The sequence below is a fragment of the Argiope bruennichi genome, chromosome 7 (genome assembly GCF_947563725.1).
Source record: "Argiope bruennichi chromosome 7, qqArgBrue1.1, whole genome shotgun sequence".
Lineage (NCBI taxonomy): Eukaryota > Metazoa > Arthropoda > Arachnida > Araneae > Araneidae > Argiope > Argiope bruennichi.
This window is the reverse complement of record NC_079157.1, coordinates 125778854-125804358: the sequence shown is the minus strand read 5'-3', so window position 1 is coordinate 125804358 and position 25505 is coordinate 125778854. Positions and strand designations below refer to the sequence as shown.

General features: G+C 35.0%; 1 protein-coding gene across 1 annotated transcript in view; it reads left to right on the top strand.

The window, feature by feature from the left end:
- Positions 1-23810, top strand: part of LOC129974852 (uncharacterized protein CG3556-like) — a 40497-nt gene extending 16687 nt beyond the window's left edge. The window contains exons 2-8 of the mRNA XM_056087615.1: positions 9539-9749; positions 13514-13773; positions 15677-15837; positions 16801-16972; positions 18813-18984; positions 19893-20047; positions 23655-23810. Of these exons, the coding sequence (XP_055943590.1) occupies positions 9539-9749; positions 13514-13773; positions 15677-15837; positions 16801-16972; positions 18813-18984; positions 19893-20047; positions 23655-23731 (1208 nt within the window). The 3' untranslated portion in view covers positions 23732-23810. The remainder of the gene's footprint in view (positions 1-9538; positions 9750-13513; positions 13774-15676; positions 15838-16800; positions 16973-18812; positions 18985-19892; positions 20048-23654) is intronic.
- The last annotated feature ends 1695 nt before the right edge of the window (positions 23811-25505 follow it).

Below are 25505 nucleotides of genomic sequence, written 5' to 3'. Positions count from 1 at the left end.
TTGAATGTTCCAAGTTCCTGTTATAAAGAATCATCGAACATTAAATTGCCAAAACTTGCGATATCTAAATTCTACGGGCAATCAAGTTTATGGCTTTCATTTTGGAACTCCTTTGAATCAGCCATACATGAAAATGATTCATTAAGTGAAGTCGGTAAATTTAATTGCTTAAAAGCACACCTAGGTGGTTCTGCCCTTAGTACCATAACGCAAATCCTTTTAACACCAGAAAATTACGAAATCGCCATAAAATTACTTAAAGAACGCTTTGGAAGATCAGATGTTCTCATTAATACCCATTTGAATAATTTACTGCGTATCTGCCCATTAAAGAACTCGGATGATATTGTATCATTCAGAAAAATGTTGAATATACAGACGGAAATCCGATCTCTTGAATCTCTTAATGTTTTGAAAGAAACCTATGAAAACTTGCTTTGCCCAATCCTGTTAAAATGCCTTCCCCCCGATCTCGTTTTAGAATATAATAAAAACATGAAATCGGATAAATATGAAATAGATGAATTGCTCGACTTCCTGTCTCTTCAGCTGAAAGCAAAAGAACGAACGTTAATGTATGCTTCTCCCATGAGTTCGAAAAAAGAAAAGTATTCATTTCACCCGTTGCGTTATGACTCATCGAGTGGAAAAATAAATAATTCTAGATGTTCCACTGCAAAGAGATTTAGCAGTTCAGAATTGATTAGTTCTGAAGTAAAAATAAAAACACCGGAATGCTTATTCTGCAATAAATTTCATGATGTTGTTGATTGTGAATACGTACGTACTTTAAGTTTGGAAGAACGGAAACGTATACTGTCTAAAAAAGCAGCGTGTTTTATTTGTGCAAAGCAATTTCATGTTGCTAAATTTTGTAGGTCAAAAATAGTTTGTACTCTCTGCGGTAAAAAACATTTATCCATATTATGCAATCAAGATAATTCTGTTCCGATAAATAATACTCATTTGAATGAAAGTAAGGATGAGAATAATCTTGTAAATGAAAATTTCGCGTTGGCGAATAATTTATGTTCCAGGGAGGTTTATCTGCAGACTTTAATTGTTAGCATCGAAAATAATGATTTAAAACACTATGTTAGATCGATCATTGACCTCGGGAGCCAGAGGTCGTATGTTAGCAAATACGTAGCGGATGTAATGAAATTGAAGTGTCTTGGGGAACAAACGGTGACTCATGGACTTTTCGGAGGACTGAAAAGGCGGGAAAACCACAAGATGTATTCCATTAAATTGCGTAATACAGAAAATAATTTCTGTTGTAATGTAGAAGTAATGGATCAGTATAAAATTTGCACTTCTCTTCCCAAATTAGATTCTAAAAACATCGAAGTAAAACAGTTGGGTATATTTGTTAGTGATATTTGCTTAGATGAAAATCTTTGTTTGTATGAAAACGATCCCAAGGAGATTCACATATTATTAGGGGCAGATACGGCAGCCAGATTATTTACAGGAGAAATTAAAAAACTTTCGCCTGATCTAATTGCGATGAACACCAAGTTAGGGTGGACAGTTATTGGAAGATCAGGAATTAATAAAAATGATAGTTCCAGCACGCTAATGTCGCTACTTGTCAACGACGTAAATATATCCGATCTTTGGAGGCTTGATACATTGAATATCAATGACCCTGCGGAAACTCAAAGTAGAAAAGAACTAGAAGAAGCGGCTAAGGAACATTTTGAACGCAATGTAACACGAGATAACGAGGGGCGCTACATTGTCAGTCTACCGTGGATACATGATCATCCACCTCTTCCTGATGGCAGAAAGATAGCTGAACGAAGACTTAACAGTTGTATTAAAGCCTTAGAACGTGCCGAAAAGCTGGCCGATTATGATCATGTTTTTCAGGATTGGCAGAATGAGGGTATTATTGAAGAAGTTGATCCTATGCAAGAAATCAAAGAAGGACAGCATTTCTTACCTCACCATCCTGTCTTCAAGGAGAATTCGACGACCAAAGTTCGACCCGTTTTTGATGGTTCAGCTAAAGAAAAGAATACACCTTCTATTAATGACTGCCTCGAAAAGGAACCAAATCTTGTAGAACTCATTCCATCTCTCATAAATCGCTTTCGTGTTGAAAAATATGGGGTGATATCTGACATCGAGAAGGCCTTTCTGCAAATTGGATTACAAGAACGAGATAGACCATATCTCAGTTTTTTTATGGAAGGATAGAAGAAAAGACGGAAATATCAAGATCCTGCAGCACAAAAGAGTTGTGTTCGGAATCTCCTCCAGTCCTTTCCTTCTAGGAGCTACATTAGAACTTCATTTAAAAAACGCCCCAGATCATCTCAAGGAAACAGCCCAGCAACTTATGAGGTCCTTCTACGTTGATAATTGTGTTTTCAGCGTCAACAGAAAAGAACTCGCTAGATTTATTTCGGAATCACAAGCACTATTATCTACTGCCAAGTTTGAACTTCGAGGGTGGGAGCATTCTCCTACTGAAGACAAAACTGAAGAAAGGCAAGAAGACCGAAAGGTTCCAGTTCTTGGGCTTCTGTGGAATTTACCAAAGGACACTATATCTCTAGATTTGAAAAGTTTGATGAAAGAAGATAAAGGACCTATTACAAATATAAAAATCCTGTCAACCGTTCATCGAATCTTTGATCCGATAGGATTTTCTTGTCCAGTGACTCTAGAGCCCAAATCTTTGTTGCTGGAAATTGGGGCTGTCCTGGGATGCTGAACTCCCTCTGCTGATAACTGAAAGATTCGAACGCTGGAAGATGAAGTTACCGAAATTGAATGATCTTGAAATACCAAGATGTGTACGTGAGGACTTTGCAGAAGATTCCAAATTTTCCATCCATGTTTTTTGTGACGCAAGTCAGAGTGCCTACGCTACATGTATCTTCTTGAGAGCTGAATCTGCTGATAGCACGTCGTGCCAGTTAATACAAGCCAGGAATAGAGTTGCTCCTTTGAAAAAGATCTCTATTCCACGCCTAGAACTTTTGTCCTGCACTATTGGAGCTAGATTGGCAAAAGCAACCATATCCGGACTTGGAATTGAGAACATACCAATCTTCTACTGGTCTGACTCTATGAATGCTTTGTATTGGATCAAAAGAAATGAGAATTGGGCCACGTTCGTTTACAACAGGGTACTGGAAATCCGTAAACTCACTAATCCTGAAGACTGGAGGCATATAAGTGGAACATTAAACCCAGCTGACCTTCCATCACGAGGTTCCAATGCAGAGGAACTTGTGAAATCTCTTTGGAGGAAGGGTCCAAATTGGCTGAGAATGCCTATAGAAGATTTGCCTGTTTCGGAAACTATGCCAGATTCCGACGTTGTAAACTCCGAAAAAAGAAAATCTATTGTGTCTGTCACTAACACCACGACAGAGCAATTAGAGTACTTTTCTAAGGTATCTTCTTTCCGAAAAATGACCAGAATCACGGCTTGGATTTTTCGTTTTTATAAAAATGCTAAAACCCAGAAAAAAGAAAATTCGGTACCCTAGATTTTGAAGAAGTAGAGGCTGCAGAAAAGTACATTTTAAAACAAGTTCAAAGTCGATGTTTTTTGGGGAACGAAAAACTGAACTTACAGACATTCCTGGATTCAGATGGTTTATTAAGAGTAAAGACCAAAATTTCTCAAAGAAGTGATCTACCGACATTTAGATTTCCAATTTTGCTGCCTTCAAAGCATGATGTTATTGAAAAACTTATTTTTGAATAGCATGTTGAACTTAGTCATGCTGGGATACAGATTTTGATGTCGAGTTTAAGAGAGAATTATTGGATCTTAAAAAGCAGAAAGGCAATACGTCAAGTAATAAGGACTTGTGTAATATGCCAACGTTTTTCATCTCGGCCATTAGAAGTAGCAAGTGCTCCACTACCCGAAGATCGCGTCAGAGATGCTTATGTTTTTGAAGTAGTAGGAGTTGACTTGTGCGGACCACTATATTTGAAAAACAAAAGCAAATGTTGGGCTGTACTTTTTACATGCGCAGTTTATCGCGCAGTCCACATCGAGCTGGTAACTAGTTTATCAACAGATAGTTTTATTCTAGCTTTACGAAGGTTTATTTCTAGAAGAGGAAGACCAGCTACAATTTATTCAGATAATGGAACCAACTTAGTGGGTACATCTAATGAGCTGAAATCTGTTGATTGGGAGAAAATACAAGAATATTCCTCAGTAAAGAAAATCCTATTGAAATTCAGCCCCATGGTGGGGCGGATTTTGGGAAAGGCTTATAGGTATGTTGAAATCTATCTTAAGAAAAATTCTTGGAAAGGCCTCCTTACAATTTGAAGAATTGTACACTGTACTATGTGATGCTGAGGGCATTATAAATTCAAGACCTTTGACATACTTAAGTGAAGACAATGAGGACCTTATAGCATTAACACCTGCTATGTTTTTGCAAGATGTAAAAGAAATAGGAGTTCAAGATATAGATCAAATAGATGCTAAGAGAATGAATAAAAGATTTTTCTACAGTCAAAGTGTGTCAAGATCTCAAAAAACGTTTCAGAATCGAATATCTTGGACATCTTAGAGAATTTTCAAAGATTCGTAATGAATCTAAAATTAAAGGAAACATTGTTCTCATCGGTGATAGTAACGTCAAGCGAATAAATTGGCCTTTGGGAAGAGTCATCAAATTATATCTTGGAAAAGACAAGAAAGTTCGTCTCGTGGAAGTCCAGACCAAATCTGGGTCTTTCCTACGTCCAATCCAGAGACTTTTTCCTCTTGAGATCAGCCAAAGTGAAAAATCTGCTATCCCATGTCTCCCAAAGAGTGATTCTCCATCCACAATGATGATTCCTGATGGTACACCTACCTCTAGTGACTCTCATGCTGTTTCAGATGTGAGACAACCAAGAAGATCCCGTTATGGCCGGCTTTTAAAGCCCAATGCTCTCCTAGACTCATTTGTTTGAGTTTCTAAAGTCCTTTACGAAACTCAAAGGTGGGAGAGTGTTGGATACCAGGCCTTAACTGTAACCAGTTTTAACTGTAAAGAACTTTCCCTTCTCACCACCAGGGGTTTGTTGACTTTCTCTCGTTTTGGCGGCAACCAACGAACGCGTTTTATTCTCTTCTAATTTTGTAAATATATTCTTAATCATGTAACATATAATCAAGTAACAATTAAATAATATTCTTAAAGAGAAGTTCCCCGTGTTAATGAGTCAGTCACTGAAGCTGCCACTAATTAGAAATTTGAGATTTTCAGCTGCAGAGGGAGACAACACCACCAGTATGTTATCAAAAGAGATTCTAACCAACAAAACAAAGGTAAGCGCTTTTACTTGCCTTTAATTTAGAGATTGTTCGTGTTGGAATATTATTAGCAAAAAGTGTCATACAAGTTACTCGGCTGCAAATGTCATTGCTCGGCATAGTAAACCTTTTCAAGAGGGAGAGTTTTTGAAAGAAGCCTAGTTAGCATATGCGTTCTCACTTTTTGATTTTGATAATAAAGATAATTCAGCGCATCAAAGATATTCCCCTGTCTAGAAACGCAATGAAGAATCTTAAAACTGGCCAGAAATGTATCAGACCAACAGCAACAAAAAAAAAAAAAAAAAAAACTCTGTTCGTTTATATCGCTATGTCTTGACGAAAGTATTGATGCCACTAAATCTGCACGTTTAGCTTTTTGCTCGATATTGTGTAGGAAACATTAAGGAAGAATGAATTGCGATAACGTCATTGCTAACAAATACAAAGAGCACAGATGTTTGTTCGGCTGTTAAAAATTCGCTTGCTGAGAAAGAAATTATTTGAGAAAAAAAAAGTTTCAGTAATTAATGGTGCTCCTACTAGGGTAGGCAAAAATAAATAATTTATTTCAAATAATTATTATTATTGAATTCCACTGCATTATTCACCAACAAGCCTTGTGTTCGAAGAGTGGTTAAACATCTCTTGTTAATGTAATGGCGTTAGTGAAAAAAGTCAACCTCGTATCGTCGCAAGCTTTAAATAAGCGAAAGGTTTGATGCTTTGTTGGATGAAGTCAACTCAGTGTACTTATAATGTATTATAATGTTCGCTGGTTGAGCCGCGTGAACGTACTTCAAAGGTTTGTTGACCGTTTGGAAGAAATCAGACTCTGCAAAATGAGGGGGAAATGGAACAGTTGTTGGAAGTTATGTGGATTTCAAAACGGTTGTTTTTTACGGACATGTGCCAACATTTCAATGAACCGAACGCAAATCTTCAAGGCACAAATAAAACAATTATCGTCATGACGGATCTCATTCCCGCTTTTTTGCTAAACTGCATGTTTTCAGAAACGATATTATTACAAAAAAACTACAAGTACTTCCCAAACTTAGAAGAGAAAAAAAAAAAAAATCAAAGATTTAGATGGACATGAGAAACCAGACGAAGAAAAAGTTACTGAAGAATTTATTTCTGTAGTTGATTCTTCAATCAAGGGAATTTATTTCAACGAGATGTCAGTTCAAAGAATTATTGGAATCGTTCAAGTTTATCATGTACCCTGATGTGACTTCATTTGATAAACTGACCTTTTCCTAATTCGATTGGTTGAAAAATTGAAGAATTTGAAATGCAACCGATTCATTTCCAGTCTAGTTCAATATGGATTCAAAATTTATTGAAACAAGGAAAAAGTGAACGGATTGAAACAGAAAGATTAACAAGCAATACAAGTAAAAATGCCAGTAAGGGAATTTTGGAAACATTGAATTCGATTCCAGACACATTTAACTGTTTGAAGAAGCTGGCTCATGCTATTTTAACCCTATTTTCATCTACCTGCACCCGCGATTGATTGTCAGAGGTGAGTGACATTGAAGACTCGCTTAGAAACCGTATGGCAGGCGACTCCAATTCTGCGTGCATTTTGCTAAAAGTGGTATCTTACAACCCTAATATAATTCATTTGTCTTCTACTCTGGAACAACAGAAGTCACACTAATGCTACTTTAGTTTGAATGACGCGTATAACTAAAACATTTGCTGCTGTATAATGCAAAATGTATTTTTTCGTAGTAATAATAATTAGTGTTAGTACTTAGTTTTATTATTTTCCTGATAATCACAATTATTTGACAGAACTTCTATACCTCATTAAACATTTCTCTAGAAAAAATGGAACGTTGATCTATAAAGGTTCGCCATCCCTAGTATAACCCATTTGGATATTGCTGTACGTGGTTAATTTTATACCATTAATTTTGTTAAGGACTTCATTTCATAAGGCAGGAATAATTTTTTAAAAATCTCTGTGCTAAATGATGCGCAATTTCAATTTTCAAATTTTTTATTCTGTTTATATGATTTATGAGCACAAAGTCGTATTTATTAAATAATTCAATTAAATTTCCATAATTAGGAGTTCTTATTTTCAGGGTTTCCATGAAGTGAAAGATTATTAATTAGGAGTTCCTATTTTTGGGGTTTCCATGAAGTGAAAGATTATTACATGATAAAAGTAGAATCATATCTACAATTCTTTAAAATAATAATTTAAGTCGCTCCAATCTTTTATTTATATTAACTTGATTTGTTTTTATCACTAGAGAAACATAACTCGAGTCGTTTTAGTAATTCTTTCCAACCAATAAAGAAATGAAAGTGACAAATAAAACGCTCATGATTTTGAATTGCAGTAGACACTTTCCCAAACTATTACAGTCGCCTATAAATTGCGTAGCTTGTTCATTTTTTTTTTTTTTTTTTTTTGAAAAATAGTACACAAAAAAAAATCGAGCCTTGCGTTTTTAAATAAATTAACAAGCTGCGAAACTGGGTTTCACCATTTGACATTTTTAAAAATTAGTAAGTTGTGGAAAATGATCTGCCTTCAACATTTTAAGTAAAAACTCCTTTGTGTTGTATACAGGTCTGCATTTAACAGAAAACATTTAACTTATCAGTTATAATACTTGGCCATAGACCTGGATCACTTACATTCATTTGATCATACTTGTTATTGTCACTTTTGTCGTTATTTTCTGATTCGATCTTATTTTTATAAGCACACAGTTCTTCAAAGAGTTAAGATTTCCACATTTTCATTTCAAGATTTTGCAGCTTAAATCGTAACTTCTGAAATCGAAGCCATTTCTTTGCAAGAATTACTTCGTAGCCAAGAAAACAGCTCTACGTGCGACTTCTTGAAGTTTAGCTTTTCTTTTTTCTTTTCTGGTAATTTTCTTTTTTGACACCGAGAGGGATATTTCTTTGTTATGGGCATGATTAAATCTATCGATATTAAACATTTTATGTTAGCAAAATAATATATGCAGTCTAACCTAGAAGATGATGACCGTAAATCTACTTCATGTTTATAATATGTTGCACCAAACTGGAATGCATCTGTGAACTGCGTATGGATCGTCGATTGTTCCAGTTAAGTTTCTTACTCTCTTCTTTCCATATCGCTATTGTTATTTATATCATTATTTTATTTCATCATGTTGGGACCCCCGTGCATTGCATCCGCTGCACCTCCCCCCCCCCACAGATGGCTGTCCCTGTTTAAGAATGCATAAAATGTGGGGAACTATCAAAATCTAGACGTTTGATATTTTTTTTTTTTTTTTCGAAGATCGCAATCCATCGTACGAAAGGAGTTTTTAACTTCCCATCCAATTTTAATGAGTTGTTGGGCACTGTACTAAGAAAGTACATTTTTATTTGTGAAGTGCTCGAGTTTCGATTTGTGTCCGCTCGGAATCGATGTGCGGCACACGCCACTGTTGTTTACCATAGCGCCGCGATTCCGAAAACGAATTGGAAAGTAAAAGTGGAAATTTTCTGGTCACTGGCAAGAATGTTACTCAAAGAAGGTTTTTATTATTATTCTTTTAACTTTCAAAAACTCCGAACTTAATAGACTGCACTTTCATTCTTTAATTTGAAACTTGGATGAAACAATTTCTTCTGTCATTGAACTTCAGATATTTTTTCTTTGACAAATCGGATGTAAAGACATTGAGCGGTACTTTTCTATGTCCCATTTCGGTTAAGTAATGTATGTATAGATGTAATGGTTGCGATTCTTGAGTACATACATTCTTCAAATGATTTAGATGAGATTTCAGTGACATTTTTCTTTATTGCAATACTTCTTAATGCGAGATTTGCCATCGCATCGAGTTCGGGATTGAGTGCTGAATAATGCATTTTTGAAAATCTGTTTATTTAAGATGACTCGGGCGCCTGGATTTTTTTTCTTGGTTAGGAATAAACTTTTGTAATAAAGTGTGCTTAAGATTTGTCTTTTTAAAATTCACGTTTTTACTTTTATACTGAAATGCATGTTTAATGTACTTAAAGCTTATATATTCCAATGACAGTATAAACTTGACTATTTAATGATTATTTAAATATCTCGACTTGAATTATTAACTAATCGATTAAATTTTAATTTCAAATAACAACTGACTTTTATTTATCAGAATGAAAAATAAATTGGACTGTTAAGTAGAAAGTAATTGAAGTTAGAAATTACTTATACTTTTTATGGTGTTTTAATGAAAGTTTTTGCAGTGACTTCTTTAGATGAAAACATCCGGGGCGCTGTGACCAGGGCTGTGCACTGGATGAAAGCTCAGCGTCGGGAAGACTACAGCTGGGGCGGTTTCACCCCACGCGCCGTGGTGGCGCTCTCTCTGTCCCAGGAGGTGGTGCCCATCTTGAAGGACGAGATGACCGTTATGACTAAGCAGCTCAATATTTTACTATCTCTGGAACTTGGAAGGTAAGTTGTATAATTTTGCAACTAACAAAAAACGCAATATCCAGAAATGCAGTGAAGTAATAAGTTCTTGGAGAAAATTATGGAATTTTTTCAAGAAGGATTCTGTACTTGTTGGAGCATCGGGCATTATTTCAGCTGATATTTGCATTGTCGGGTTAAAAAAAATATATGCAAAACTAGTTAAATGGATATGTAATCAAAGTTATATTCATTTATAACTTATTCATTTTATATAACGAAGTATAAAGTATTGTAATCGCCAACAAAATCTCGAATTCGAAATATCCCCGGTTTAAACCTTCCCGATTTCGAAAAACACATTTGTGGAAAATGTCTGCTCGTCTCTGATAAAGATAATTCAAAAATGTTTTGAGCGAGGAAGATGGAACTTGATAAACTGTCATTACACCAAATTTATAGATTTCTGTCAAATTTTGAGCAAAATCTGTTGAAGGGAAGTCTGCCTGTCCGACCGTTAGAATACAAGTTAACATAGTAAGATGGATAAAATTCGGTACATAGATTTAACATCTGTGGTGTAAACACTTGTCCAGTTTTGAGCCAATCCAAAAAGGGTCGTCTTCTTTCACTTTCAGAAACATATAAACGCGATAGCTCAAAAGCGCAGTGGTTTAAATATATCAAATTTCCTATGCGATTTTGTGACTGCAGTTGTAGTTTTGTGTTAGTCAGTTGGGTAAAAAACGCGTCTACAACACACATTCACCTTTTTATGAGAGAGTATGCAAGACAATTTTGTGGAGACCGCTTCCGTCATTTACTTATTATTTTGCGTAACAAAGTTTCATCAAAATGGCTGTGAATATATTGGTAGTGATCCGTTTTGGTAGCAATGAAAAAGTTTACCTTCATGAATTCGCCAGTTTTCATTAAATAAATATCTTTTTCATTTTACCTGAAATCGACTAATGAATGTTCATTTCAAACGTGCTTGAATGAGGGCAATTGAATTCGGTCTCGATTCCGAATCTTTGAGATATGCCCGTACTTCCATGCGCCGCTCTGTACGTGGAGCATCTTCGATGGAGCAAGAGACGGATGCCCTGTGCTTGATTTAAAAGTTTTTTAAATTTTATCCCTTGACAAATTTATCTATTTAAATGCTGCTGCTTTGTCTCGGTCTAGCTTAGAAAACTGTTGAGTAATGGAAATCTTTCAATGATCGGCTGGTGTTTAATTTCCTTTTACCAAGCATCAACTGAACTCTGAATAGCCTACCAAATTTAAATTCTTGCGTGTCAAACCAAAAAGGAGTGCGCCTTTCATTATTTTACTGTTTAAAATAATTACAAGCTTGTAATAAATAGAATTTGTGGCAATCTTGATATATGCAACATTAAATATCCTTATATAACTTTAATTCTGAAAAATAGAAATGTTGGCTGCTGGATTTCTAAGAAATAAAATGAATTTTCTTTGGTTTCATTAATTTTTTTTTATTCACTTGAACATTGCATTCTTTCGGGGGGGGGGGTATATCGTATTCTGGGTTCTAAATTATTTTTTTTTTCAATCGCGGGCAGATTTTACTTTAGCCAATCAAAAAACGCAGTGTATTTTCTCGTAGCGAAATCGTAGATCATCAGCGATTCTAAAATTTTTTAATTTCAAATAAATTTGAGATTCTTTTAAATTAGTTGGGCTTTTATCAAGCTCCCGAATCTCTTTTGTCGCCTCTTCTTATGGACCCTTTGCACTCGGGAAAAGTGATTCGATAAATAATTTACCTAATATATGGACTTGTTTTAAGTTGAATTTCAACGAAAAATGATCTACTTCTTCTTACCACTCTGAAAGTAATTATTTTGAATGATAAAAAAAAAAAAAAAAAATGAAACATCAAAATGACGCACCGCCTGGAATGGAGCCCGAGAGCAGACATCCGGATGCAGAGGCTTAAGTTGGAATTATTCCATCATGCATGCGAATTTTATGACCACCCCATTTGATTCTAGAAAAATTTGATTAGGATTACCCAATCCAAATGTAGTTCTTGCATTGGTATGGAACCAACGCGAGCAAAAATGCCATTGAGTCGATGCGCTTTATTTTATTAATTTAAATAAAGTTTCTGATTATGTCTGTTCGTAACAAAGATAACTCAAAAGTGTTTTGAGCTACACTGATGGAATGAAGTATACGAATGTGTCGATTTTATCAAATCTTGAGCAAAATCTGTGCTGAGGAAGGCTTTTGTCCGGCTGTTCGAATATAAGTTAACACAATTGCAAAACGAAGAGAGAGAGAAATGGATAAAATTCGGTATAGGGAATGAAATTTTAAATCAACTCCAATGAAGGGTAGAACGTCTATTGGTCTATACTTTCAAAAGTACGTAAAAGATGACGTAAATATATCCAAATGTATCCGTGACTGGAAGTGTGGCTCTGTATTTGGTTTCATTCTGTTCTCCCAAGAACTCTCATAAATTCGCCTCTATGAGAGTTCTTGGGAGACGATTCTGGTTTTTAAATCTTGCGATGGTCATTTGCGGGTTTTTCATCTGGACAGGTACACGTTTGATTTATTGGATGTTCTATCTTTAGATCCTTTTCATCAATGCTACGCAGTTCAGCATTTTCATAAAGAAGTATCGGTTATTAACGATTGCGTTTAAAAACGATGAACGTGTGTTGGACGCCTTATTCAATATTCACTTTTGATCGAGTGTTCCAAACTTGCAGAGAATGTATAGCGTAATGGCTGTTTAATATTTTTGAAATATAACGAACTTCTTATTTGATTTTTGAAATTAAAAAGCTAAGAATAAAAGCTTTCTATTAAAGTAACTCTTGATGGATACCTTTTTTATGTCCTTTTCCTTTTCCTCGCTTGTATCTGCATGCCATTTTAAGACCGGTTGTAAAAGAAACGATGCGAGGATAACACCATTTATTTCAAGTAATGACTGCACACTCGCTGATGTTGGCATTAGGAACATCGATTTAAAAAACTGCGCTCTATTCAAGTTAAAAATGACTTGTGTTATGAGTGAAGTGATGTGTCGCTTCTAGGAGTGGTCTTCTAAAGTCGTTGTCATTGAGAAGTGGGAAATGCAACCCCTTAACAGGAATGGCCTCCCCACAATCATCTCGCACATTCTCTAATAAACAGTTGTAAAAATGGTGATTTAAATGGCATGGCGTTGGTACATAATAGTTGCAGAATGTTAACCTTAGGTGTGAGTTTAGTATTTTTACTTAATCTGTCGTGTGATCCTTCGCGATTCATTCCCGACATCCAGTTAACAATAACCGAAAATAGAATTTTAGACGCGTTGTTTCCCAAATGACTAAAACAAAAATGTGACACAAAGCTACACTTGTAGTCACAAAATGACATATCAAATTGGATCTATTTAAATCTTTGCGTTTTTGAGCTATAGCTTTCATATATACTTCTAAAAGTATATACTTCTTTCATATATACTTCTAAAGGTCAATTTTCTTGTTACAAAAAAGCTTGCTTTATAAATAATTAATTTTATAATAAATTTGTTTTGAGTATTTTTATTTCCCTTCGGGAATGGGAAGAATGGCCTTTATTTTAGTAAAAGACTATGAAGGGAAAAACGTCTGTTAACGAGTGTTTCACATTACGAGGAAGATTCAGCTTCGTAAAATGAGGTTCTACTGTATTTTGACGGAACCAAGATTACAAAGAGCCCTCCAGCTGTTTATGTGACTTTTGCATCGAATTTTCTCAGCTATAAACAATTTCGGTTTTTAATTTTTTATTTTCAGGAACTTTTCAATGAAGAGCATGCGTTTGAGTCGCTTGGCATTGTACGTGAACGCTTTATATGCTACTTGCCAAGATCCTCGGAACTTCCATGGCCAGGACCTAGTCCGAATCTTGCGATCTCGGACGAATTCTGCCCTGGTCAATGCATCGGACTTCACTCTGCCTGTGGTTTTCATTCCCCTCTGTCTCGCTCAAGACATCGGATATCAAGATGTGCATCATATCATCAAAATGTACCGGAGCCTTAGAAACAAAACAGGTATGGTTCGAATCAGAAACCCAATCTCGTCTCTTTTGAACGATTTTATTGTGCAAAGAGGTGATAAACAATGAGTAATAACAATACTTTTTTAGATTTCATTATTTTAAGACGGAATGAACTCGCGTAATCAGTCACGTGACAGATATAACTGAAGATGACACCTAACTGCACTTTACTAAATGCTTCATTTTTTTTTTCTTTCTGCTAGATGCACTATGGATTTTGGAGTTAAAATTGGCTCGTTGCACTTGACATGAGATTGAATGAGACATTTGTTCTATTTCGCTTGTAATCCATTTCGTGATTCGGATTAAACATAACACTTATAGAACGTGGTCAAAAGAAGTGATTTGACATTGAAATGTGTAATTAAATACATAATTCACCAAAAACTAAAGTTCAAAGTTCATTTTATTGCTTAAAGATTTAAATGTTTTTCGGAAAGAATCTATTTGGACTCGATTGAAGTTCTTATAATTTTCGAAACAGAGAAATATCAATGATGCAGTTCAAAATGATCCTTGCTGAGAGTCCCTCTATTGAAGAAATAAAATTAAATACTGCTAGCCTTCCTTGGCGATCAGTTTGTCCCTCTTGATTACTGATTTTTTTTAATCTTTTAAATTATTAAAATATAACGCATTTTCGTAAAAAAAAAAAAAAAAAAAAAAAAAAAAATTGCTATTTTATATGAGTGAAAAATATGAAATCAATTTAATTTACTGCAAATTAAAAAGTTTATGTATTTTTACGAATCTTCGATATTGCTTCCCAGCGCAGTTTCATTGTAAGAAATGCTGTTCTGTGGCAACTCTGGTAAATGCTGATTGGATGCCAGATCTGAGTCTTGGGCTTGGCGATCATTTGGCGACAAAATGGAAGATTCTAGAATCTCCAGGAATTTTGGCGATAGAATCAATAGGATGCGAATAATACTGATCCTTCGAGAGCTTTCTGTACCCTGTCTCGGAAGCTACAAAAAGTCGGGAGGCGAAAGCTGAAGACGATTGTATCGGCGATTGTTTGACGACCCTGCGAAATATTAACAGCATGTATAATATATTGCGCCTCCACTTAACGAAGTTTTGAATTGCAACTATAAAAACTTTTAATGAAGTCTGAAATTCGTATGATGATTTTTTTTTACATCTCTGGTTGTTGCCATTCTACAATAAGAGCGATTTCATTAAACTTCATTGCCATGCACTTTAGCAATTTAATATATGTGTATATGTAATGGTTTCTCTAAATCTAAATTAAATCCTAATTTATTTTCTAATTTTTATTTTAATTTAGCTTGTATTAATTTCATTCTAAAATGTTCTTTTATTTCCTGATCCAATTCAATCTTTTTCATTTAATTAATGCTACAGAAGCTCTGTAAAAATGTTTAAATCAGCCGTTCTCACGATGCGAGTGAAAGGATAAAAAAAATTGTCAAGCCAAACGAATTCTTTTAAAAGATGCCTGTACCTTTTAAAGAGATGCCTTACCTAAATATACACCTGTAAAGAAATCCGTATTAGAATCTCATAATATTTAATTGCATGGAAAAATATTTCATTCTCTTTTCGTTCTTCTGCTCTTGTATTGCTTGTGAACGGACATCAGTTTCGTCTTTGCTTCTTGTACATAAATTATGCCTCCCAGGAAGGAATAAAAGCAGTTTTTTAAAAATTCAAAGGATCTCTCTCTCGCTTCGGCCACGAAACTGTTATGTTATGTGTGCATAGTGATTTTCATTGTATTCAAAATTCTCAATAGGGTTGTATGGAATTGTCTTAACAAATATATTGTTTAAATCGTAAACGTCTTGTTGATCGGATTAGATAAATGTTAGAATTTTAATTCCCAATTATTTCTTCGTTTAGCACTTTAAGTTTGATGTATTCTTTCCCAGATTTGCAAGCGCTGACCCTTCTGGGGTTAACCTGCATTGCTCAGCTGAATCGTTCCGCCATCAACAAGCAATATGTGGATTCGTTTGCAGCCGACTTCATGCAGAATTTCCGCAGCATCGCACCTTCAAGTGATGTCTACACGTTGGCACTCGCTCTGCAGGTTGGATTTTGTTTCGTTTCTTTCTATTCGGATTGTTAAGTTTGGTTTCTATTGAAGTGCCGGATCGCCTTTTATCACCATCATGGTTAGCAAAGAGGAGGATTTGTCTAGATTGAAAACTCTTGGCTGAAGAGCCTGGCTAAATCTTGGGCCCGCTTAGTCACTTCCTCGTACACGAAGTACAGAGGAAGTACTGTAATCGTGAAAACATTCGATATTTTAACGAATTTCCACGTTTCAGACCTCTTGAATTTGAAAAATGCATTTTGGCATGATGCCTTATATCTGTATCTGTGTCAAAGAGTTCAAAAATGTATTGAGCTAGACGGATGAAATTTGGTGTAGTTTTTACATGAATTTTATAGATTTTTATTAAAGTTGGAACAAATTCCGTTCACAGGAAATCTGTTCAATTCTTCGAATACAAATCAACACGGAAACTACAGAGCAAAGAGCTAGATGGATAAAATTCGGCACACAGATTTAACATTTATAGTGTAGACGGCTGTCAAATTTTGAACCAAATCCAACAAGGAGTGGATCATCTGTCGGTTTGTACTTTCAGAAGCGCGTAAAAACGACGACTAAAAAACGCAATAACTTAAACATATCAAATTTGACATGCGGTTTTTGTAACTGCATTTGTAGTTTTGTGTCATTCAGTTTGGGAAATAACACAAATTCTACTTCCTCTAATACTCCCTCTAGTTTGAAAAATTAAGCATTTGTGTTCAACTCTAAATGATATCATTAAATGACCTTTTTGCGAATAATGCCTGAAAATTTTCTTATTTATTCTGTTGTTTATTATCCCAGGCAAAAGTGATGGAGCACAATAAGAATTTTCCGCGTTTCATTTTGCAACGTTATATATTCACTGGGTATAGAACTTATCACACATATAAGGCTGTATTCACTTCTGCCAGTTTCGGGTAATGTTTAGCGATGCCCTTTTTATTGCAGGTCTTGCGTGCTGTTTCCGGTGGCCCCGTAGACGTGAACCCGCTGATCGAGAAGCAATCCCCTGATGGCTCCTTTGGAAGCTTGCTAGGCACTTATTATGCCCTGCCAGCTTTGCTTGGCAAGAATGTATTTGCCATCAAAGACAAACATTGTAGCAAGGATGACCCTCTAGGTAATTATTTGTATTTCTCGCAACTATTGCTATTGATCCGAGCATGATGAAATCTTCCACAATCATTTATTATTTGTTCAATTGTACTGTGGACGAAACCTTAAACGTATTAAAAAGAACCCAATGTCTCTTTAAACCCAGTTAAATGTATTCCATATGAAGTTTTTCTTCAGTTTTAGTAATTAACCTCTTGCACTGGCAAAAGATTCGCAGATGCGCTTGCCAAAGCAGATAACTGTAAATCACAGCTAGTATCCAATATCTTTATAAATAGATTTCTATCTTCTAAATGAATTAATTTTCGACCCAAGATTGTGCTCCGACACACAATTGACGTGTCAAGAATCTTTTTACTTCTATGTTTGCCGGGATTAGTTCCACTTCTAAACCATAAATTAAATGACAGTGTATTCCCGCTGTCTTGAAAGTAATGCAGAAAAGATTTCTTGTTTGCTTGGCAGTCGAGAAAAGTAGACGTTCACGTGGTGTCTGAGCGATCAGTAGCTCGAGAGGAAAAACAGAGCAAATTTATTTTAACGATCACACGGAAACTCGGCGAATATCTCGTGTAATTAGTAGTTTATGAAGAAAATTTTTATTGTCGTGAAATATTCGTAACCTTGATTTGGAATTGCTTATCGGAAATTGTTTAAAAAATAACAAGTGGCTCAATGTGAATAAGTGGATGACTAGTCAAGAAAACTGTTTCCTGATTTTTCTATGCGTAGAATCTTTTTTTTTTTTTTGCATATTGGAGCACAGAGTATCTGCTTGTTCATGAATAGTGCAGAAATACTTCGTTAGGGAAATGTCCACAATATTCGACAATGTTAATTGCCTGCGATGTAAACAATATATCATTAGGGATTTTGTGACAAAAGCATATCCATGTGCATGGCATGCATTTCCTGCACAGGTGGTTGAACATATGATGAGAATAATAAAAGTAATTCGTAAGGAATCCTATATTTGTCATCTTTGATTTTATATGCAGCGTAATCTGGTAATTTAAATGAAGATTTCCTGTTTTTTTAAATCTTAAATTAACCCATATTTATTCTAAAATTTTCTTATTTCCTCATCCAAATGACACTTTTTAAATTTCATTATATCTAACACTTGCTCTCAAAAAAATTGGCCCTGCAATTCCCACGCTGCAAGCGAAGGGACAAAAATCTCCAGCACTCGTGGCTTAATTTCCAGATACTCAAGATTTTCTTCCCTAAATCGACACGTGCCAAAGAAATCTCTACAAGAATATTAATAAAATATCTGAAGGGAAAAAAATCTTGGGCCATAACAAGAGAGAAGGGGTTAAAATCTACACGTTCCTTTTTTTGTCCTTAAGGCACGATGTACACATACCGTGGAAAATAAATGTAAGTTAAATTTCCAATTTGCCTTCTTACGTCTATTCATCTGCAAAACTGTTTATAATGTTTTAATATTTCTTCGACTTCAGGCAAATTGTTTCTTGCTTTCAATTGTTTCTCTTAATCAATGACTAGGAAACTGACGAGAAATAAATTTATAAATTAATATTTCCGGGAAGCGGTATTTTTTTTATTTGCAGCCTAAATTTTTTTGTTTTTTCCACTCGTAGTGAAAAGAGGTTTGTTTAAAAGGTCCCGTGCCTTTTTGTTCATTCTGATCATTTAACCTTCGTCCAAGTAGATTTCTAAATGTCTTTTCTCTTTCGGTTGTATCCTGATTAAACAGTATCTATCGTTATAGTTATTGGTTCAGTTTTCATTTGAGATTTATCGAAATCAGCGGAATTGACTTCCTGAGCTTCCATTATGACTTTGTGACTAAACGTTTTTCTTTTTGATACTTTTAGACAACTCTTTGGCATACCCCCTATTCGAACCCAGCTCCCCCAAGGTGCATTACTCTGTGTGGAAGGGGGAAGGAGACGATCGAGATTCCCACACTGTGACTGTCACTCTGCCGTCCAACGGAACCTTCTTCGACGTCATGCAGATGGCACAGGCCAGGAATCTGAATTTCAGGTTAGCGATTTTTCGTTCATTACAGCGATTTTGAAAAATATTTTCATATATTCTGGATGTGTTGCGAGTTTTCGTTTTCTTTTCGTTTTTTTTTTTTCTGTAGCGAATGAAAAATTTATTTCGCCCTATAAAGTTTTCACTTCCGAGCTTCTGAAGAGTTCTTAAAATACAGAATTGTTCATCATTCGTGACACAGTATTGGACAATATTTGTTTTTAAAAGAGAAAAAAATTTCTAGTTATTGCTTAATAATTCATTTAATTTGAAATTTTATCCTAAAACAAAGTTTTTGTGCAGACTTAATTTATCAATGCTTTTGAAAATCTCAATGTCTTTCATTTAATACGTTTAATAATATTATTTAATATTGCTTATGTGCTATTTCTCGTATTCACAATGTTTAATATTTCCCAAATATTATGTCATTTTGTGGTGCTACTGGGGACTTAAAGCCCTCTAGCGTCATGTAAAATCCATTTCCGCTTGCTGTAGTTTTCCCTAAAAAGGAATCTCGATGAAATACTTAATCTGAAGATCCATTTTATTTGACTATATCTACAAATGTTCGCTTGAAATGGTTATAAATTTGACATTATTCTCTTTTTACGTTATGTCTTCCCTGAATGATTTTATTTTTAAAGTTTTAAAAATGGGCAATAATTTCTAATATTTTTAACATTGGTAGGTGGATTGGGAAGGGAGGAGGCTAAGGTTTGCCATCCATTTTTATTGATGGGATTCTCTCAGAGTACTTGAACGTTCCATTCCTGTCAGAATGAATATCAGAAATTTTCTTGAAAAATAAGCAAGGTTCTATTGTTTGTGCTTGCGGAATCTAGTTTTGTGGAACGCCTGTTTCAATTCAGAGTTTTTCGAATAACTCGCTTATTTGATTTTAACTGTCGTAGGTTCAGTTACGAAGAGAGAGATCGCAGCAAACATGTGTACAGTGTCGGTGGCGCACCGAATGATGTGCAAAGAGAATTGTACTGGATCCTGTACAAGACGGTGGGGCAGCCCAACGGCTTTCATCCGCAAACATCCATGCAGAAAGTAATTGGAGGTAAGAATGTCATTTAAATTGTGAAATTTTGGCGGTTTTTTACTCTCTCTCGTACGGATTATAGAAAAAAATGATTGTCTTCGTCCAAATAGACTCGAAACTTTGACGAATTTCCTCGTTTTAGACTTCTCGAGTTCGAAAAACACATTTTTGGCATTATATCTGTCTGTAGGGGTGAAAGGAAATCCAACGGTTTTGAGCTAGACAATTACTGTTAATACGTGTATACTGTTGCGTTACGTTAATACTATGCGATACTGTTAAAGACATGCCAGGGATTCATTGCCAGGAGAATTCGCCGAGGTCGAGTGAAAATGTTACATTTACGACAAAGGTTAATATTTTTGTACGTCGGTGCCTTTCCGAAGATCCACAATTTTTTTTTTGCGGGTGATGAGGAATAATGCTTTAATTAGTGCCGGAAAATTATAGGGAGACCGCAGCTGCAAATACCTGCAGAAACAGTGCGTTTTCTGCTCGTATAGAAAATCGCATGATTTACACTTCATTTATTTGAACACGGGTAATCTGAAATTGCTTACAGATCTTCGGATTCTTAATATATTAAATTACTTGTGACATTCTCAACTTTTCGTGTTAACTTATCTGCTGAAAGGCAGACCGGCTGTTATCCGACACACATCTACAAGTCTAGTCCCAAAATTTGACTCGCGATTTCTTTTATCCAGTTTGCTACGATTTAGTTGCATGCATGTGGCTGGGCAAACTTCTCGCTGTCGGATTTCTTCTTCTAAAATTTGATAGAAATAAATCTTAAGATATTGGACGATGAATATCTTCATCCCTCAAACGCCATGCGATTTTTTGTCAACCCAAGGCTTTCTCGCATATTTCCTAATGATTCCCAAAACTTTTAAAACTTTATCCCCCAGAACCCCTTGCATGCCACTAGCGTACATAATTACGAAATATTAACCTTTGGCGTCAATTTTTCATTTTTACTGAATCGATCATGCCATCCCTGATGAATTTTTTTTGGCGTTTAATCCCCTGACATCCTGTTACTAGTATCCAAAAATCGAATTTATGTTTTAGGCACGTTTTTTCTGACCAAGCTGAAACCAAAACTTGGCACAAAACTACACTTATTGTTTCGAAAAACGCATACCCAATTTGATGCGTTTAAGGCAATACCGTTCCGTGTTTACATGCTTCTGTAGATACAGACCCGAGACGCATTGCGTTTGACTCAAATTTGAACGGAAATCTGTAAATATGATTTGAAAATGTATACGAAATGTCGCTCGCCTAACTCGGCGTTTTTCAGTTATCACTCTCGCAGACGGAAACCAAAAAATGTGTGTTTCGGACTTTGGGAGGTCTGAAAGATGGAAATTCGTCAAAATCTAAATTTCGAATTTTTGGCGATTAGTCATTTTTCTCTACTTCATGCACCAGAAGGGCAAGAATATTCGAATTGTGGGAGATCTGATATCTGCAGACTCGTTAAAACTTCCGAGAACGCCAGAAATGAATAGTTTCAGTCTACTGAGGGAAATAAACATGGGCTTCTACATAATGTTTATGAATCAGTGGCGCATCCCCCCCCCCTTCCTCCGCGTCCAGCATGTAGCTCCAATAACTTATTTTTAAATATAAAAAAAATTGAGTCTATCGTTTATTTTATATTCCGTGCTTAAAGTCGTTCTGTTCTGGCGATTGCGATTTGCTCTGAAACGTTATTTCAAGAATGATTATAATTTAGTTTCATTTCAGTTATTGTGCACAGATAAAATGACAAGAAAAGGAAATCGGATCGTTTCCATTTCATAGGAAATTATTTTATTCTTCGGAAATCGTATGACACATCGAAGGATATAGTGCACTACAACTAAGAAGATAAGTTACAAGACCCATAAAATAATCCTCGTTTTAAAAGAAAATGTTTCCTATTTTTGTTATTTTAATCAGGCTAATAAAAAAATTAATTTTTGTTTTCCGTATCCACTCTATTTTGTTTTTGAAAAGCACCGTTAGTGTTATACCAGTTAGTATATATTTATTCCCTTGACTTACAGATTTAGATGACATTCTATTTGGGTCATTTATTTTGGTTCCTGTATATCGAGGCATTTAAGTTTTTGGAGCTTCATCCTACATTTTTAATCCTGATTACCTCACTCCATACCTTTTTTTTAATGCTTCGTTTAGCCAACATTTGTTCTATTAACGTTCCGCTTAGGAACAACACCAGTTATATTTTGGGGCGGATCTCTTCATTTTTAACCTTGGTGAGATGCGAGGGGGACAAATGAGCTATGAAAACCCCCTCTCCACTTCCGCACCATACTAACAAACAATGAATACGGGAGAATACCATCTTAATCTTTATAAAAAAGCTATTTTCGAATGAACTTTCGAACAGCTTCGTGGACAAATGGATAGTATAATGAACCCCTTGACATATGAATTTACTTAACTTTCTAATGAGACTTCCTAATTTACCTAAATTTCTAACTTTCTAATTTACTTGCTTTCTAATAAACTAATTTCTATTTGGGACACTTATTTTAATTCCTGTACTATAAAGGCATTTGAGGTTGCGAAGCATTTCTAATATATTTTTGTATTTTAAATAAACGCTTTCACTTAGTTTCCATAACTAAGTGAAAGCGTGAAACCAGATCAGTCGCTTCTTGCGCGGGTCAGGCTCATCATTGTGCGTGAAGGTCCGAATGGGCGCTCATGTTTTAATGCACCAGCCATGACGAGGGCGGGTGGATGCAACCAGAGGTGAGGGTTGACGGGACGGAAGCTTTTTTTTTTTTTTTTTTTTCCTAACGAGGTGATAACTATGGCAATGAAGAAAGAATTCATGACCCTTCGAAAAACTTTCCGTCTACGGAATGAATGTTCAAAATTTAGATTGAGTTTCATAATTCGGAGAATTCATTGAGGCTCTGGTTGGCTGTCCCATGGCCTTAACGAAAAGATTTCTACGATACTCGACCTTTTTTGTTAAACTGGAAGACGTCAACGTGTGCATCCATTATTTCTCGCAATGGATGCAATGGTGTGTTGGAGGCCGCCTTATTCGTCAACAAAGGAATTCCGATCCTGTTACAACAAAAAAGAACGGCCAACAGAGCAATGTTTATTGAGTAAGCCGTCCCTCGAGTTTAAATGTGAATAGTAGGAAACCAAGAATGACGGCTTGCATCGTAATATACAAGCTGTCATTGAGCTAAAGCCAAGCTGTTTGAGTCTAGACTCGATAGTTTTAGACTCTGGCTTTAAAGCCATATAAATTTTTTATCTATTAAACCTTACGCATTCCATGACGAGTCTGCCCCGCGCATCGAATGACTGAATTTTTGATTTAGATCTGCAACTAAGTGAAAGTATTGAGTCATTTTTGCATTTTAAATGACTTAATTTTTAAAATGCCTTTCTATTTGGGATATTTATTATTTTAATTTCTATAATGATATTATTTGTCATATAATTAGGAAGTTAAATGTGTAAATCAGAAGATGAAGGTTTGAAATCCAAACTAAAAATACTAGTTTAGATTTTATTTTGAAGCCTTAAAACAGTTTTCCACCTGATCTATGTTGCATTCCTAAACGCCGTTTCTTTCTTTCAGGTGTCGATCAGATCCATCCAGCACCGGACGATCACTACATTTTCTGGTTTAGACGGCACTCGCCTTATGGAGTATAAAAATTTATCAAACTGAACTGTCAGTATTTTGTCATTTCATCATTAAAAAATAAAACGATACTGACTTAAACAAATGCATTTTTTTTCTCGTATAAATCTATTTTTATAAATTTAATTCGTATTTAATAAAGAACAAGAAACGGCATCCTGCGGCTCTTTTGCAGTTAAAATAAGATTTGCATATAATAAATCTAAAAATGAATCAAGCAAACTGAAAATTCCCAACAATCTATCGTGAAAATTGTGTCCATGCTTGTTTTTATTCGCGCTATCAGGGATCAGCTACCATCAAAAGCAAGCTAAAATAGAAATCGAAATAGGAATTCTATAGGGAGAAAACAAAGATTATAATTTTGTGAAGTCATTCGTACGAATTAAATAGCTGAAATCCGAACATACTTTATGGCTAAAAATTCGTAAGAATTTTTAAAATGGCTTTTTTTCTAGAGATTATAATTAAGATTCTTTTAACACTTATACTAATTGAATTGCTGTATATTACTTATTAAAACAATAAGTGAAACATTTTTGGTACAACTTTTTAATGTTTTTTTCTTAATTCATGTTCAAAATAAATCAACTTTGACCATAATCATAAAATGGAACAGTGAGTAGTCAATATAATGCGTGAAGACCAATATTTTTATGAATAATTTTAATTTGTTAACATATAAATATTATATAAAATCCCCAGAAAACCTGTTAAGCTTTCAGCAAAATAATAGCGCCAAATTTTTAAAAGTTCCTAAAAAAAATCTTATTAAGAAATGTATCGCTCCCCGAGTTGAATTAAATGGATTACCCTCGCCAAATAATTCTTAATGCATTATATTTTCATTCAAAAGTATTGGGGCATTAATGATTAAGTTTCCACAAAAACTTAAATTATCAATTGAAAGTTGATTTTATTAATATTCGAATCATTCGCAAACAGCATTAAAATTTTTTTTCTTGTGCTTAACAATGCTACCAAATTTTGAGTCATTTTATTCATCAAGTTAAATTTAAAAAAAAAAACTTTATCTATTTATTGACGATTCACTTTCATTATTCATTCGCAGTATTTATAGATAAAAATAATATCGTGTATAGTTTCATCACCAGATTCCATTCATCTATGAAACTTCGACATTTACATAGTGAAGTTCTTAAGTAGAATAATATTCGAAATGCATTTTTCGTTTCATTGTGTTTATGGTTCATCTGGCTCTTTTTAAAGAAATGAAAGCAACAACAAATGATACGAGTAGGTTGACAGGCATCACGTCTCTTTTATTTACAATACACATTTCCACAGAACAACGTTGAGTCACCAGAACATAAATAATTGACAGAAAATGGAAGTCTGCAACACTTACAGGCGGGGAATCGCTACTTCATGCGAGATGTCTGAGAAGCTTTTGAAAGCAATTTTTAAATGAGACATGAATGGGTGCAGCCAGCACGATTCTTCACATAATGTATCGCTACATTTTTAAGAATGTCTTCACTTTACAATAAACAGGACACATTCCTGTTTGCTACAGGAAATGCATTGTGTAATCGGCTCTCGTGTACCGGTCGACTTCTCATTTTGTCAGTGACCTCCGAATTGAATCTACTGTATTATTGAAACTCATTGGAAGACCCTTCCCCAGTGGTTACCGGCATTTTCAGCATTTAAACACACAAAAAACAGGTTTTTATTTGAATAATTTCGGATTTCCTTATCGGTTTTAACGACAACATAGAAAGAAGAAAAAAAGATAATTTTCATAAAGGAGGAGTGGCATTA